A 14,242-nucleotide genomic window follows, 5' to 3' on the forward strand; every position below is an offset into this window, starting at 1 on the left:
AGCAAGATTTTGAAGGGCGTTTACAAAACTGCAGTAAAAATATAAATTAATGATAATTTGATGCTTTAATTTACTTCAGAAGAAATTTAAACAAACATTTCGAGTATAAATTAAGCATAAGTTGTTTTTTCTTTTATACGATCTCTTTGTGTTAAAAAAGAGGTGCGGTCAGTTTCAACATTTATATTAGGATCTTGCCTAGAACTGAGCAGCACCCTTCTTGCGGAGGCATTGTACATACAGCCACTGCTATTAATGACGTCGGTAAATTGGACAAATCAATTTGCGTAAATAGCATATTCTTGGCAGCTAGCCTGATTAATGAATTATTTACACGTTAGCAATGTTATATTTGAGTGTAATAATGTTCTATTGTTCACAAAGTTTTTGTGGAAAGACAAGTTGCTTGTGTCTGACCAATGTTTAATATACATCTGCAGTCGGCTAATGTCTATAGATTTAAAGATTTACTCTATAGGCCATTGTAGTTTCAGAATATAACACTGTTACCGATTTACTGAATCTTTTAATGATAGTGGCTAGACATGCAGTGTACCTGGGAAAACGGTACTCAATTGTTCATGAGATTCCAATGTCAGAATCGAAATCAATATAGCTGATTTCATTCTTTTCTGTCCACAAAGAGATTTTATTGAAAAGACAGGCTGTTCACATATATCTTGCTTCAGTTGCATATGCAGTGTTGATAATAATATATTGATTTACAGTATTTTGTAATACATTAATCGCATCAAAACAGTAGTTAACACATCCGTAATTTTATAATCCTCACCGCTTTTAAGAGAGAACTATAATCAATTATAATAGTAATAATACCATTCACATCTAGGAATGTTATATATTCCTATCATGTATTGGGAATATACCGGATAGGTAATTTACTGATCCTGGAACCATGAAAAGCAAAGTCGACATTGGGAAGATTTGAGCTCAGAACATAAAGTATCTTACCTTTTTTCAGCGTCATATTCCGTTTAACTTCAAATGCATTAACTCCCATCTCCACCGCAACATTAAGGATGTGTGATAGCGCGACAATCATTAATAGTGGCATTTGCTTTTAGTGCAAGTGCAAAGCGTAAGTCCATTGGATCTCTTCCCATCATCCTTAGATAATGCCATTGACTCAGAATTGAGAGGATACTTAACTCTGACTGTGTTTGCATATCTTGTAGTGAGCAAAATGACAAACATTCAGTCGATAATCCACTAAAAGCTCCTGTACCGAGGGGTTGGTCATACTGACACGTCATTTTTCCACACGATTCGGCCCCAACTACAAGAACAATGGAAATGCAGAGTTCATCCGGGCTAAATGAACTGCTGATGTCTGCCACAGGCAAAGTGTCAACCAAATCTCCAGAAAATTTGGAACGTGCAGAAAATAAGAGACACCTTGAATACTAATTAGAAATTCGAAAACATGACGAGAAACATTTATGTAAACCTAAACCCTTGATTCATTTGGCCAACGCAGCCTGGGTAAGAAATTTTGAAGCGAGTTTAACATTGACCACACTTGCAAGGACGTCGAGAATCTAAACGAGGGACTAGACTTCAGTTTGCAAACTAACTTATGGATCAGCAAATAATTTCTAAGATTAAAAAGCTTAGATGGAGCTCAATTGCATCAAGGTCTTTGAGTAGCTACTTAAGCTTTCACGTTTTGGTTCCAAAGTAAGACAAAAAATTGAAGATGTCATCTATAAGATATTGGGGGTGAATACCATTAGTTCAGGGAGTAAACACTGCAGATTGATAACTTATGTTTATTCAAATTCTATTTCTGATATAGTTGTAAAGTTTAGCCAAAACAGTTTTAAATGTAATACACGAGTGAGCCTCTGAATATTGGGTGTGTGTGTGTGGAAATTATAATACCATTTTAAAAATTTGTTGTCACTCTTCCATTGAAATTATTATTTTTTTGGTTTTTGTTCATATTTAGGGCAATCGGGCGGAGATCACGTGATGCCATAACGCAGTAGTCGTGATTCTGCACACTTTCGTGGATATTCCCTCATCCATAAACATTTTGTTTGTCATTAATTTACGCTGATTAATATGCAAGTAAATTGTCACGCAACATTTATATAACATAATGGACATGGGATTGAAACTGGTGCTTACTGTGAACAGTGTACGACCAACAAAAGTTAACAGAAACAATTTAACTAGACTGAGACTAATTACAAAATCTTAAGTAGATTAGTCATTAGCAATAAAACGAGACAACGGTCAATGGGAACAAACAAAAGGTGATTTTTTGGGCAAGGCAGTGTGCAATTTTTAAAGGGTATAGTTACTGGTAGTGGTTCTATTGACCTGAACAAAGGTGGAAAACTAGGGCAACCTTAATGGGATTTGATCATAGAATTTTCTGTCTTCATTATCAACAAAAGAAGATAATATATTGGACAAAAACTGTTAAAAAAAAAAAAATGCCTCTCCACTACCCTCAATGAAGTTTTCAGTAGAAGCTTCAAATTTTGGCACAAGGGCAGAGAGTGGAGAGATCGATTACACAGAGCTCAGTGCTTATCTGGTAATTATTTTATCGATCTCGAAAGGATGCAAAGCCAATCTGACCTCGGTGGGATTTGAACACAGAAAGCAATAAGTCGGGAAAAATGCCCAAAGCATTTTATCTGAAGCGCTAATAATTTTGGCAGCGTGCTGCCCTAATGGTTTCATGTTTTGGCACAAGCCAGTAATTTTGAGGATGAGAGCTAGTCGACTCTGGCAGAATTTGAGCCCAGAATGTAAAGGTGGACGGAATGCCGCTAAACATTTTGCCTGATGTGCTAACGATTCTGCCAACTCGCCGCCTTAATAATAATAATCCTTTCTACTATAAGCACAAAGCCTCAAATTTGTAGGGGAGAGGGGTGGACAGTCGATTAGATTGACCCCAGTACGCAACTGGTACGTTTATAATTCTGCTTGTTCGTTCGTTCACACGTTACGCTCTACTTTGTTTGAAAGATGAAGAGGGAGTGTGAGAGTGAGTGAGATAGCAGATAACCAGCGGCTGCATTACGCTGTCACTCATGGTATTAGTGGAAGTGAGAGGTGAAGAGAAAAAAGAAATGTTAATATGAAGAAGGGAATCACATGGTTAAAATGCTTGTTGAGGCAAGTGGGGGGAGAGAGAGAGAGAATGTGCTTAGCAGCAGGAAATTTTATATATTATTATGAATGGACGTGAAATAGCTGTGGGTGTTATTTAAAAAAAAAATTTGCAATGGAATTGAAACTAATCATGTAAATAAAAACATTGTGCATATTCTCTATATCGATTTTTGCACATAAATAGTATATAATGTAAAGTAATTATGATGAAATATTGCATAATAAGGAATACGCAGATATATATTGATCTTACAGTTTCAACCGAATTAAATACTAACGAATGATATGTGTACTAAGTATTGTATAAATTGTCAATGCATATTTTTGTATTATATATTGCACATGCAACAAGATTTATATGCAATAAAATGCATATAATCCTTTCTTTCTTAAATAACTCCTCTCAACCTTTTTCCATTCCGTGGAATTTCCACGGGTCCTGTAAGTAATAATAATTCTTTCTATTACAGAAAAAGTCCTGAAATTTTGGGTGAGGGATAAATTAATTTCCTCGACCTCAGTTCTTTACTTGTTTCATCGATCCCAGTTCTGTACTCATTTCATCGACCCCAAAAGGATGAAAGACATAAGTCAACTTAATAATAAGGATGATGGTCAAAAGAATAAGAATAATCAACTTTATCAAAGTCCTGTCATACAGCATGTGTGGTATTTTGTGTTGTCCAGATCAGTGCCGTTGCGATATCAAAAGTTACAAATGTTATATCACCAGTAGTTTAAAAAAGTTACGCAAACAGTTACAGGAATAGTTTTGATGGTGAGAAATTATGGCAAATAGATTGGTAAAGTATAAAAGGAAAAGAGCACAAGTCCTAATTAAACTATACTATATCAAAGCTATTAGATAGATGTAGGTTGAAAGGTTGCCAGTATGCATTGCAGCATAATTTTTAAGCATGTAGACTCTTATACAGATGTTATTACTCTTAATTTCTTTTTAACTTTATGCATATGGGCACAATCCATATACAAGTTAACACTTCAAGATCTAGTATGAGTTTTCAAGGTTGCATGTGGATAGTGCTGGGACTGGCATGTACTTATTTCATGAGTAGAAACATTTCAGTGAGGATACTATAGTCTCAACAGCAGAAAAAGAAAATATAATCCATCTTTGACACTTTTACAAAACTGTATTAGTGCTACTACATACATAAATATTAAACAATATCCAAAAGAAACCATTTAACTGAACAGCAGAGTCATTCCACTTATATCCACTTACTTTTTTTTTGTGCCTCTTACACTGTTAATGCAATTAGCAAGCTGCAAATTACCTCCATTCATTATTTCTTCTGTTTCTCACCAGTAGACACTACAGTAAATATTTTGCTCAATCATCCTTTCAAAGAACTGAAACCTTCTGGAATTCTTTCCTTGTCCACTTTTAACTGCAGTTATCAACTAATCATTGATCCAACTTAACATCAATCTCTTTGATCTCACCAACTTGAAGAATCTAACAAAGGTCATACACAATGATCTATCTCACCCTTTGACAAATCACATGAAAATATTAATACAATGATCATTCCAGCTGTGTGATTCACATCTGGGATTACAACAATGAATACTTATGGGTAGCCTATGTTGTAACCCCAGACATAAATCACAGACTTAACTGATTAAGTCTGTAATGATAGTATATAATTGTGTTTTCATAACATGAATAATGACTAATGTTAAGTTACAACAGAATGATGACTGATAATGGTTAAGTTTCATTTGTGATCCAACATGTATTGCAGTAATCAGATATACCATGAATTGTAAGATGTCAAAATAACTAATCTCTGCTGTGACATCAAAGATTGTGCCATACATGTTATTAGAGTTAAGAATTATCCTGTCCTAATGGATATAACATGGATTAAGTCTCTTCAAGAGAGGTGATAATGTTTAGATCAGTTGTTTACAAAAATAATTCACAAAAGTGTTTATTAAAGCACCGGGGTTATCAGGCATATTACTAAAAAGGTTGTCACAACACTGGTTCACATCAGATGGATATACAAGAAATATAGGATTAGTTGTAGAGTGGTTTCATCAGAGGAAAACAAAATGGGGTTAATTTCAACAGTTTCACCCATAGGTAGAATAAGTTATATATAAAAGGGCTGTATACTGGTTACCTTAGTAGAAATATACAGTGGTTACATCAGAGAACCAGCAATGGTTACATAAATAATTCCATTGGAGAAATTTTATAGGGATAATAATACAAATTAGTCAGATAGGTTACATAGTAGTTGCAGCATTAGTTAGATCATAAAAGTTACAATGAGTATATCACAGAGATAACACAGAAATTAAAACACACACAGTGGTTATATCAAAAGGAATACAACAGAGTCTCCAATAGGAAAGGGGTTACAACAAGGATTACAGCAATATGAATTTACAAGAGTGTATCTGGTGCAAGATAGGGGCTAAAATGTCCACTGAAATGATATTCCCCCATGTCTTTATAGAATGTAAGGAATGTACAATGGTCAGTTGAAAAGTTCATTGGCTGATCAAGATACTCTCATGGATTGTGACAAAAGAAGGTTTATTTTTCAACACAGTCCTCCTCGTGGTCCACGCACTTCATCCTGTTGGTCAAAAAAGTTATCAACAGCAGTTATGATGTCATCACTGCAATACTGGTTCTTGGCCAAGTGTTTTTTCATCAGGAAAAAAGCCGCTTTTTTCCTGATGCAAAAACCTTCATTATGCTAAGTTCATTGTGCAGAATGTTCTCAACTCTCTCATGGGATATGCTAATAGCATTGTCTGTTTGGTTTATAGTCAATTGCCTTGTGATGAACATGATCAATGTTTTCCTTGGTGGTGGCAGTTGTAGACCTAGGATCATCAAGACTCTCCCTCCCCACCCTCCTAAATTCAGCAGCCCACTTTTGCACTGTCAATAAAGCTGGAAAGTCCATGTCAGCATGAATGTTGTTGTTGTTGTTGGGGGTGGGGGTGTGGGGCGGCGCTAAACCCTTTTTCTTCAGGTACTTGGGGTAATACCACAATGCCAAATTTTGTCCATTTTCAGGAAGTCACTACTAATTACTTTTGAGTTTTCGCTGAACAGTCAGATGTCAGATATCAAGAAAGAAACAATGCATTTATTAATAAGAAGAGCTGAAAGTGATGCATGCAAAATTTCACAGCAGCTCTGGCCTTATTCCTTCATAGTCAGTCAATGAACTTTTCAGCTCACCCTTGTATGTAGAAAGTTAAGGGTGTTAACATCATTGTTGATGTTAAGGTATTGTGGGAAACATTTAGCAGCATGGTTTTGTTGATGTTGTTGCTTGAATTAAAAGGATATTTAAAATAAATATGGGGACCAAACAAAGTGACATTATTGTTAGTATTTGAAAAAAATGTAAGAAATTTTTGGCTGCATTACTCACATTTTTTTAGGTGTTAAAGAATTTTAGAAAATATGAAAGCAACAAGGTAGTGGTTATGTCTTAACATTATTACTAATGTTGGTTGAAAAAGAGATTGATCACTATGAAGAACCAAATACTGTTTATAGAGGAATCATAATCTTCTCTTAGTATACATATTTAGAACACATGGAGAAGAATATGTTAATTACCTTTTGATAGACATATCCATCGGGGTTTCCCCAACCAAATATTGGATGGGTTGAACTAAACCCATTTATAGCTGGCTGAGAATTTATGGTCAAAACACCATTTTTGTTCAGATATGCCAACTGGTCTGCTATTAAAGAAGTTTCTGGAGACAAGGCATCATCACTCCAAGGTATGTGTGTTACCTGTAAAAGCAGTTTCATTTAAAAGTGGAAACAGATTCTATTATTTTTCTGATCTCACAAAAAAAAAAAATAAAAAAAAAAATACAGATATTAATTAATCATATAGCAATTAATGAATGTTGAACTATAACCATACTTAATATGCCACACATACATATCTGGTGTAAGCTAAAAACAAAAAAAAAAAAAAGCTTGTTCAAATAACAATAACATTTTCTATAAACATCATCATACCTTTTCTGATTATCAATTAGTATGTGGGTATGAATGAAGTTTTCTCTTACATAAGTAATAATATGTATAGTCTATAAACATTACACACACACACATACAAATATATGACAAAAGTTTGTAAATGTGATGGAATGCTTCAGCTATATTACCAAACTTAGTTTTTGAGTTCCAGACAATATCAAGAAGCATGATAGCAATGAAGTTATGAGCTGAAATGCTAACTGTCTGTTTAAAAATTCAAACCTTGTTATAACCATTACACTGTACCCCTAAGCAAGATATAACCTTGCTCGCCTCAGTCTGTCTAATTGACAACAGATTTTGAAGTGAATAGTATCTTTTTCTAGAAATATGAAATATATGCCAGCTGTAATATACAGCAGTTAAAAAGTTTCAAAACCATTCAACACACTATCAAAGAAAGAGAAAAAAAAATATCTACAATAAAGTACTAAAAAAGAATAAAACTAGAAATTTATATATAAACTAACTTGAAATCAAATAAAAAAAAATTGAATTAAACTTCTTTTGTTTGTTTTGTAGCCACAAAACTGGAAAGAATTACTGAAATATAGATTTTTAATCAATTGTCTTAGACTTGAAGATCTTCCATTACTCTTTTGTCTAAGAAAAGGAAGACATTGTTTTTCACAGCTCACCTTTACTCCATTTTGGTTTTCATGTCCTTTGATGAAACAGTAAAATACATTCCACACATCTTGCTCTGTTTCTAGCTGAAATCCTAATGATTTTAATTGCTCCTCATTACTAGAATAATTTAGATAAAACATATAGTAGTCAGTCAAATTTCCAAAACTAGCATGTGAAGAATTGCCCCATCTACCATTTGGGAATTTATTCCAGTCTGCTGTTCGACAAATGTAGCTCTTACGACGACCTTTCCAAAAGATTGGGCGGACTTCTTCTTCAAGCCTTACATAGTTTACAGAAGGCTTCCATGGTAAAGGCTTGCTGATTTCCTCATTTAGAAGACCAAGCTGTTTTAAAATTGCAGTTGTGGCAAACCTTTGGTTGAGAGTGTAAAAGTGCATTCCTTTTGTCAAACCACTGTTCAAAAGTTTCTTTCCTAATTCAACTGCATGATGCACACCAAAGTTGCGAACAGCTTCGTCATTGTCTTTAATTGGTGTTATGCTGTTAAGAATTTCTTCAGGCACTGAAAGCTGAGTCAGCTTACTGACATGGCGAAGAGACAGGTAACTCTGTAGAAATAAGCAAATAAATAAAAAAAATATCTGATGATTTAATTTTAATTCTGGCTATATTTCAACATTGAAATATTAAAGGGTATACTTTGGTAAGTTCTAAATTAACAAATATGTTAATCAGGAGAATATAATAGCATATAATATTTTTGTACATTTTAAAAACTTTGTTTAAATCATCTTACGTGTTTTATACATACACATATATGAATCATTATCATCATCGTTTAATGTCCATTTTCCATGCTGGCATGGGCTGGACGGTTTGACTGAGGTCTGAAAAGCGAGTGGCTGCACCAGGCTCCAATCTCATCTGGCAATGTTTCTACAGCTGGATGCCCTTCCTAACGTCAACCACTCCAAGAGCGTAGTGGGTGCTTTTTACATGCCACCAGCACAGGAGTCAGTCAGGCGGCCCTGGCATCGATCACATTCAGATAGTGTTTTTTACGTGCCACCAGCACGGGAGCCAGTCAGGGGGCACTGGGTTACATGAAACTAACTTAAATACATACATACATACAACTGGCACTCCATCAGTTATGATAACAAGGGTTCCAGTTGATCCAATCAATGGAACAGCCTTCTCATGAAATTTATGTGCAAGTGGCAGAGCTTACTCTTAATATAGTTCTCAGGGAGATTCAGCGTAACACAGAATGTGACAAAGCTGGCCCTTTGAAATACAGGCACTACTCATTTTTACCATTTGAGTGGACTGGAGCAACATGAAGTGTCTTGCTCAAAGACACAATGTGCTGCCAGGTATCAAACTCTTGATCTTACGATTGTGAGGTGAATACCTCTAACCACTCAGCTATGCACCTTCAGAACATACATACATACTTACATGCATGCATACCTAGGTGAAATAGTACAAATGGAATGAAGGGAAAAGACGGACCTTTGAATGATGCGAGTAGTTACAACAAGCGAACGAAATGCAAGTACACAAAAAAATATTACCAAAAAAAGTGTACACAGTGAACTGTATGTTGTCAAAAGAAAAAGGAAAAGAAAGTAAACTAATGTTTCGGGTGAACCCTTTATCAAAGTAGAGTAAAAGAGAACTAAAGAAGAAAAAAACAAGAAAAGAAACAATACCTTTTTAAAGCATGTGCACAGCTTTTGACTACATGATGCATATGTGTGTGTAACACACACACATATCTATATATGTATGTGTAACATACACACACATACACCTTGTTGCCACCATCTTTGTCTTCCTTCCAGAACTCTCACCCACTTTTATATAGTGTGGGTTAGCTATGTATCTCCTCTATAGCAGACATCTGTGTCTGCCCCTAATCATAATTTAGCCATTCAACACTTGGCATTAAATCACCTCACTCTCCACTACAGCCTCACAAAGTAAAGAGGTCCTTTTTTTTTGTCTTGCAAGTTGTTAGATGATCTCATAATTACTGGTGTTAGAAAAAAGAAGAAAAAGCATCCAGTACGTAAGGCATTTCACTTCAGATAATAATTGGCTAAACTTCCTGGGAATATTATCATAAAAAACAAAAAAAAAACTAATACACATTTTTACCTGAATAGGAAGAATTCCTGGTAGTATTGGACAGGTGATGCCAATTTCTCTACAATCCTTGACATATTTTTCAAAAGTGTCCATTTCAAAAAATAGTTGTGTTATAATAAAATCCGCACCAGCATCAACCTTCTCTTTCAGATGTTTTAAGTCCTCTTCGTAAGAAGCACATTCTGGGTGACCTGAGGGGTAACCTGGATTTGAAGGAAAACAGTTTGTAGATATTTACAAATATATTTAAGAGAATTTTGTGTTATTTATTTTGTAAACAACATTGTTAATTACTTTAGGTTTCCAGTGAGGCATCTCTGATTCATTACTCTATTATCTATTGCAAAAATGTATTGGAGCTTAACGATGTACGTACATGGCATACATATGCTGCATTGGTCCATCTACCATGACTAAGTTATCTTTTATCTTTTACTCATTTCAGTCAATGGACTGTGGCCATGCTGGACAAACCAACTCTGGTTGCCAAGCAGAGATGGAGTGGGGGTGCTTAAACACAAATACAAAGACACACAGCATCATCATGAACACACACACACACACACATACAAATGATAGGCTTCTTTCAGTTTCTGTCAACCAAATCCACTCACAAAGCTTTGGCTAGCCTGGTGCTATAGCTGAAGACATTTGCTCAAGATGCTATTCAGTGGGACTAAACCCAAAACTATACGTTTGGGTTGCAATCTTCGAACCTCTCAGCCAACTTAAAAAGAAATTTAATAAAAAAATATTAAAAAAAAACTTCTATTCCCTTTTTGGAAACAGTATTATCAGCAAGGATCAAGAAAATAATTCTTCAGTTCTTAGATACACTTAAACCTGAGTAGTTCTGGTCAGTGGCAGACTGGGTCTAAAAATATTGGTTGCCAGGAGACAATGGGGGACCACCTGCAACTACAAAGGGGCTCATCAGCAACTACAATGCTATCATTTAATTATTGTTTTTGTTGAAAGTATTCTTTTCAACTGTCTACAAACACACCCAAGCTGAAATAATTAATACATTTTTCCATGAGTGAATAAAAATTCTCAAACTTGAGGAGATGGGCCCCTTAGATACTAACATGGGCCCCCATATACAAATTCTAATGGCACAGGGGCCCATTTGCCATCGGGCAAGCTGGCAACCAGGCCAGTCTGCCATTGGTTCTGGTCACACTGGAGCATTGTCCTAATTTGTTAGATAATAAAAGATTGGTCTTACCAGCAACAACAATCACAAAATGATCTCCATGTTCTTTTCGTATCAATCTGACCAAGTCTACAGCATAAGGTAGTTCATCCACAGTGCTAGCCACATGGCCTGGAAATTTATCTGAATAATAATAATAAAATAATGATTGAGTCTTTTCAGGAATGATGGATCTCAAAGCAAATAAAGCTACAAATAATAGCATGTAAATATTAGGTAAAAAAAACCTTTTGGACAGAAAAAATCAAATGCTACCTGTGGGACTTGAACCCACATCTGGAAGTATAACAGCATTTTACTATTAGACCAAAGCAATTCTTTGTATTTCTCAATCCATTTTAGAAACTTTATTCTTATTAGTAAGAATTGTATTTTAAATCTTAATGATTAACATTTTAATAACTATTTCACCCCATTTTTCAATCCTTGATTGCATTGTTTACATAGTAGTATTCATATGTGAAATGTTGTAACAAATCAGTGGTGGCTCTAATTTGTATAGAATATTTGTGTCTGGCAACAGTCTTGGTAGACACTCACAAGATTATCCACTGGCTTTCCAACAACTTTGGACACCTTTTTGAATTCCATATGTCTAACACTTGTGGACATGCTTACAAAATCAAAAAACAACACAGCACCTATGACCTTTGGAAACATTTTATGTTCAGAATTGCTGAAGCATGGAATATACTATTTGCATCAGCTGTTAGCTGTCAGGACACTACATCCTTCAAAACTTCCATGCTTCCAAAAATTCGTTTTCAACAGTTTGATGACCAACATAGAAGCTCTCTCACTTGCTTGTGCAATGTATGTTGTATACAAGTGTGAATGTATACATGCATAGAGATGAGTGTAAATAGCTATGAATATACACAAAAGAAGGTGTGTGTTAGTATTTATAATGATGTTCTGGGCATGGACCTTGGTTCTACTACACCAAATACTTTTGTATGTCTTTACCTCACATATAAACAATATCTTAATCCTTTAGCATTCAGATTACTCTGTCAAATGTAATGTTTCTTTATTCACATTGTTTTGAATTAATCATGCATTATCTCATAGCTTCAAGATTCCAATAATGCGATTGCTTAATTTAAGAATGACATTGAAGGGTAAGTGTGAAGTGCTGGACATGGTCAATTTTAACATAAAATAAGATGAATATTTGAGCAGATTCAGTTGGTTTAAATGTTAAAGGATTAATAAAGGGTTAAAGTAAAAGAATCAGTTACCTCCTCTTAAGGCTAAAATATTTCGTATCCCTTGATCTTTTGCTTTATTCAAAATGTTCTTGATCTCTGAAACAGACTGGCTGCCGCTTGTAATATGTAACATGGTTGGTAAATTGAAATAATTCAACATTGTGCTTGCCATGCAGAGGGAACTAGTTGGTTTCTCTAAATTCTGAGGGTCATTTTTCAAATGCCAGGTCATATCACAGAATAGTGGCTGACTTTCAGCAAAACATTCCATTCTATAAATAAATAAATAAATTAAAACAACAACAATAATAAAAAGGTAGTCATTATATCCAACTAAATATATAAGCTAATACTGTGTTATTAGTCTTGAGAGATCCTCTTATATAGGAACTTGGTACATAAAAGCACACACTGAGACCATAGCAGAAGAAATTTATCTGTAATGGGTAAAGGAATTCTACAATCTATGTATGTGCTTTTATGCACCATGCACCTATATCTGAGGACCTCTCAAGGCTAATAACACAGTATTTAGTGTTCTAACAAGACATCCATGTTAAGTTGGATACAAATATTACCTTTTGGTACTAACACTGCTTCCATCGCTAATAATTAATTAATAATAGTAATAGCTTCTGATTTAGGCAGAAACCTAAATACTTTGAGGGGAAAAGGTAAGCAAATGCCATCGGCCTCAGTACTTGACTATTACTTTGTTCTATCAACATCAAAAAGAAGAAAGGCAAAGCTAACCTTGGTTGGAGTTGAACTCAGAATATAAAGAGCAGGAAGAAATACCTACAAGGCATTTTGCACAATGCTCTAATGATTCTGTCAATAATATATATTTTTCTGTCTCTATAGAGTTGGCGTATATACATATTCATATATATATATAAATGTTGAGAGAAAGTAGGGATTAAAGAAATCCAGCTGAACACCTTGGTCAGTATTCCATGCAAAAAACAGAATGTCAAGTTTAAAGCAGAATCTGTATACATTAAATCTACAGAGTATTTCATACAAACTGTAAATTGGACGAGATTCACCGACCATTTGGTTGATGCATTTATTGTAGAGTATAATAGCAATCACTGGAAATAAGGAAGAATGATGCTGTTACATATCTTTATTCAGGGTTATGATAATTTCAAATGGCTAGAGCTATTTTATCATTATACACAATGGTTTGTGCATATAAAACTTATGAAAATCCATACCAGATAATTTTCTTGGATAGGGGAACATTTGATGTATATAACTTTGCTATTTTGCAACTTGACATCCTTCACAGCATATATTTGTTAAAAATTCTCAAAATTTACCATAATAATTTAAAGGTCTAATGACAATGGTAGAGGGCAAATTATCTTATCAATTGATTAATCATTGTATGGGTTTACACAAACTGTATATATACAAATCAATGCATGTAGACAAAAATGAAAGCACAAAGCTAGCAAGTCATATCAGCTTTCCCAATCTTCACACTGTGGAAACATCCAGGCTGTAATAGCTGGAGAGCGAGAAGGTTGCACCAGTGCTCAGCTGGTACTCACTTATTGCAACAATGTGAAATAAAGGGAAAATAGAATGTAAGCTCTCAACACTTGCAATATGTGAAAAATGGTTACAAGAAAGAATGGTTTTACATGTCAAACAAATCTCTGGCTCCATTGGTAGTTTTTGGTGGAAAGAATTCCAAAGAGAACCAGGGATCATTTGAAGACATACGGAGTTTCATTTGGTCAGTGAGAGAAATGAAATTATTTTTCATGGAAGACTTCCGTAGTCCATTGCATTCCTGTTTGTTGTTTATTTCACCCATTTTAAGAATTTTCTGAAAAAAAAAAATAA

The 14,242-nt window shown here is 34.7% G+C and overlaps 1 protein-coding gene across 2 annotated transcripts in view; it reads right to left on the reverse strand.

Annotated features, from left to right (window-relative positions):
* LOC115209099 (methylenetetrahydrofolate reductase) overlaps positions 1 to 14,242 on the reverse strand; it is a 67,066-nt gene that overhangs the window by 23,309 nt on the left and 29,515 nt on the right. For both annotated transcript variants that reach the window (XM_036501241.1, XM_029777222.2), the window contains 6 exons: positions 14,038 to 14,225; positions 12,416 to 12,657; positions 11,187 to 11,297; positions 9,968 to 10,161; positions 7,849 to 8,412; positions 6,773 to 6,955 (listed from right to left, as the gene is read on the reverse strand). In XM_036501241.1, the coding sequence (XP_036357134.1) occupies positions 6,773 to 6,955; positions 7,849 to 8,412; positions 9,968 to 10,161; positions 11,187 to 11,297; positions 12,416 to 12,657; positions 14,038 to 14,225 (1,482 nt within the window). The remainder of the gene's footprint in view (positions 1 to 6,772; positions 6,956 to 7,848; positions 8,413 to 9,967; positions 10,162 to 11,186; positions 11,298 to 12,415; positions 12,658 to 14,037; positions 14,226 to 14,242) is intronic.

This window comes from Octopus sinensis, linkage group LG3 (assembly GCF_006345805.1).
Source record: "Octopus sinensis linkage group LG3, ASM634580v1, whole genome shotgun sequence".
Taxonomy (NCBI): Eukaryota; Metazoa; Mollusca; class Cephalopoda; order Octopoda; family Octopodidae; genus Octopus; species Octopus sinensis.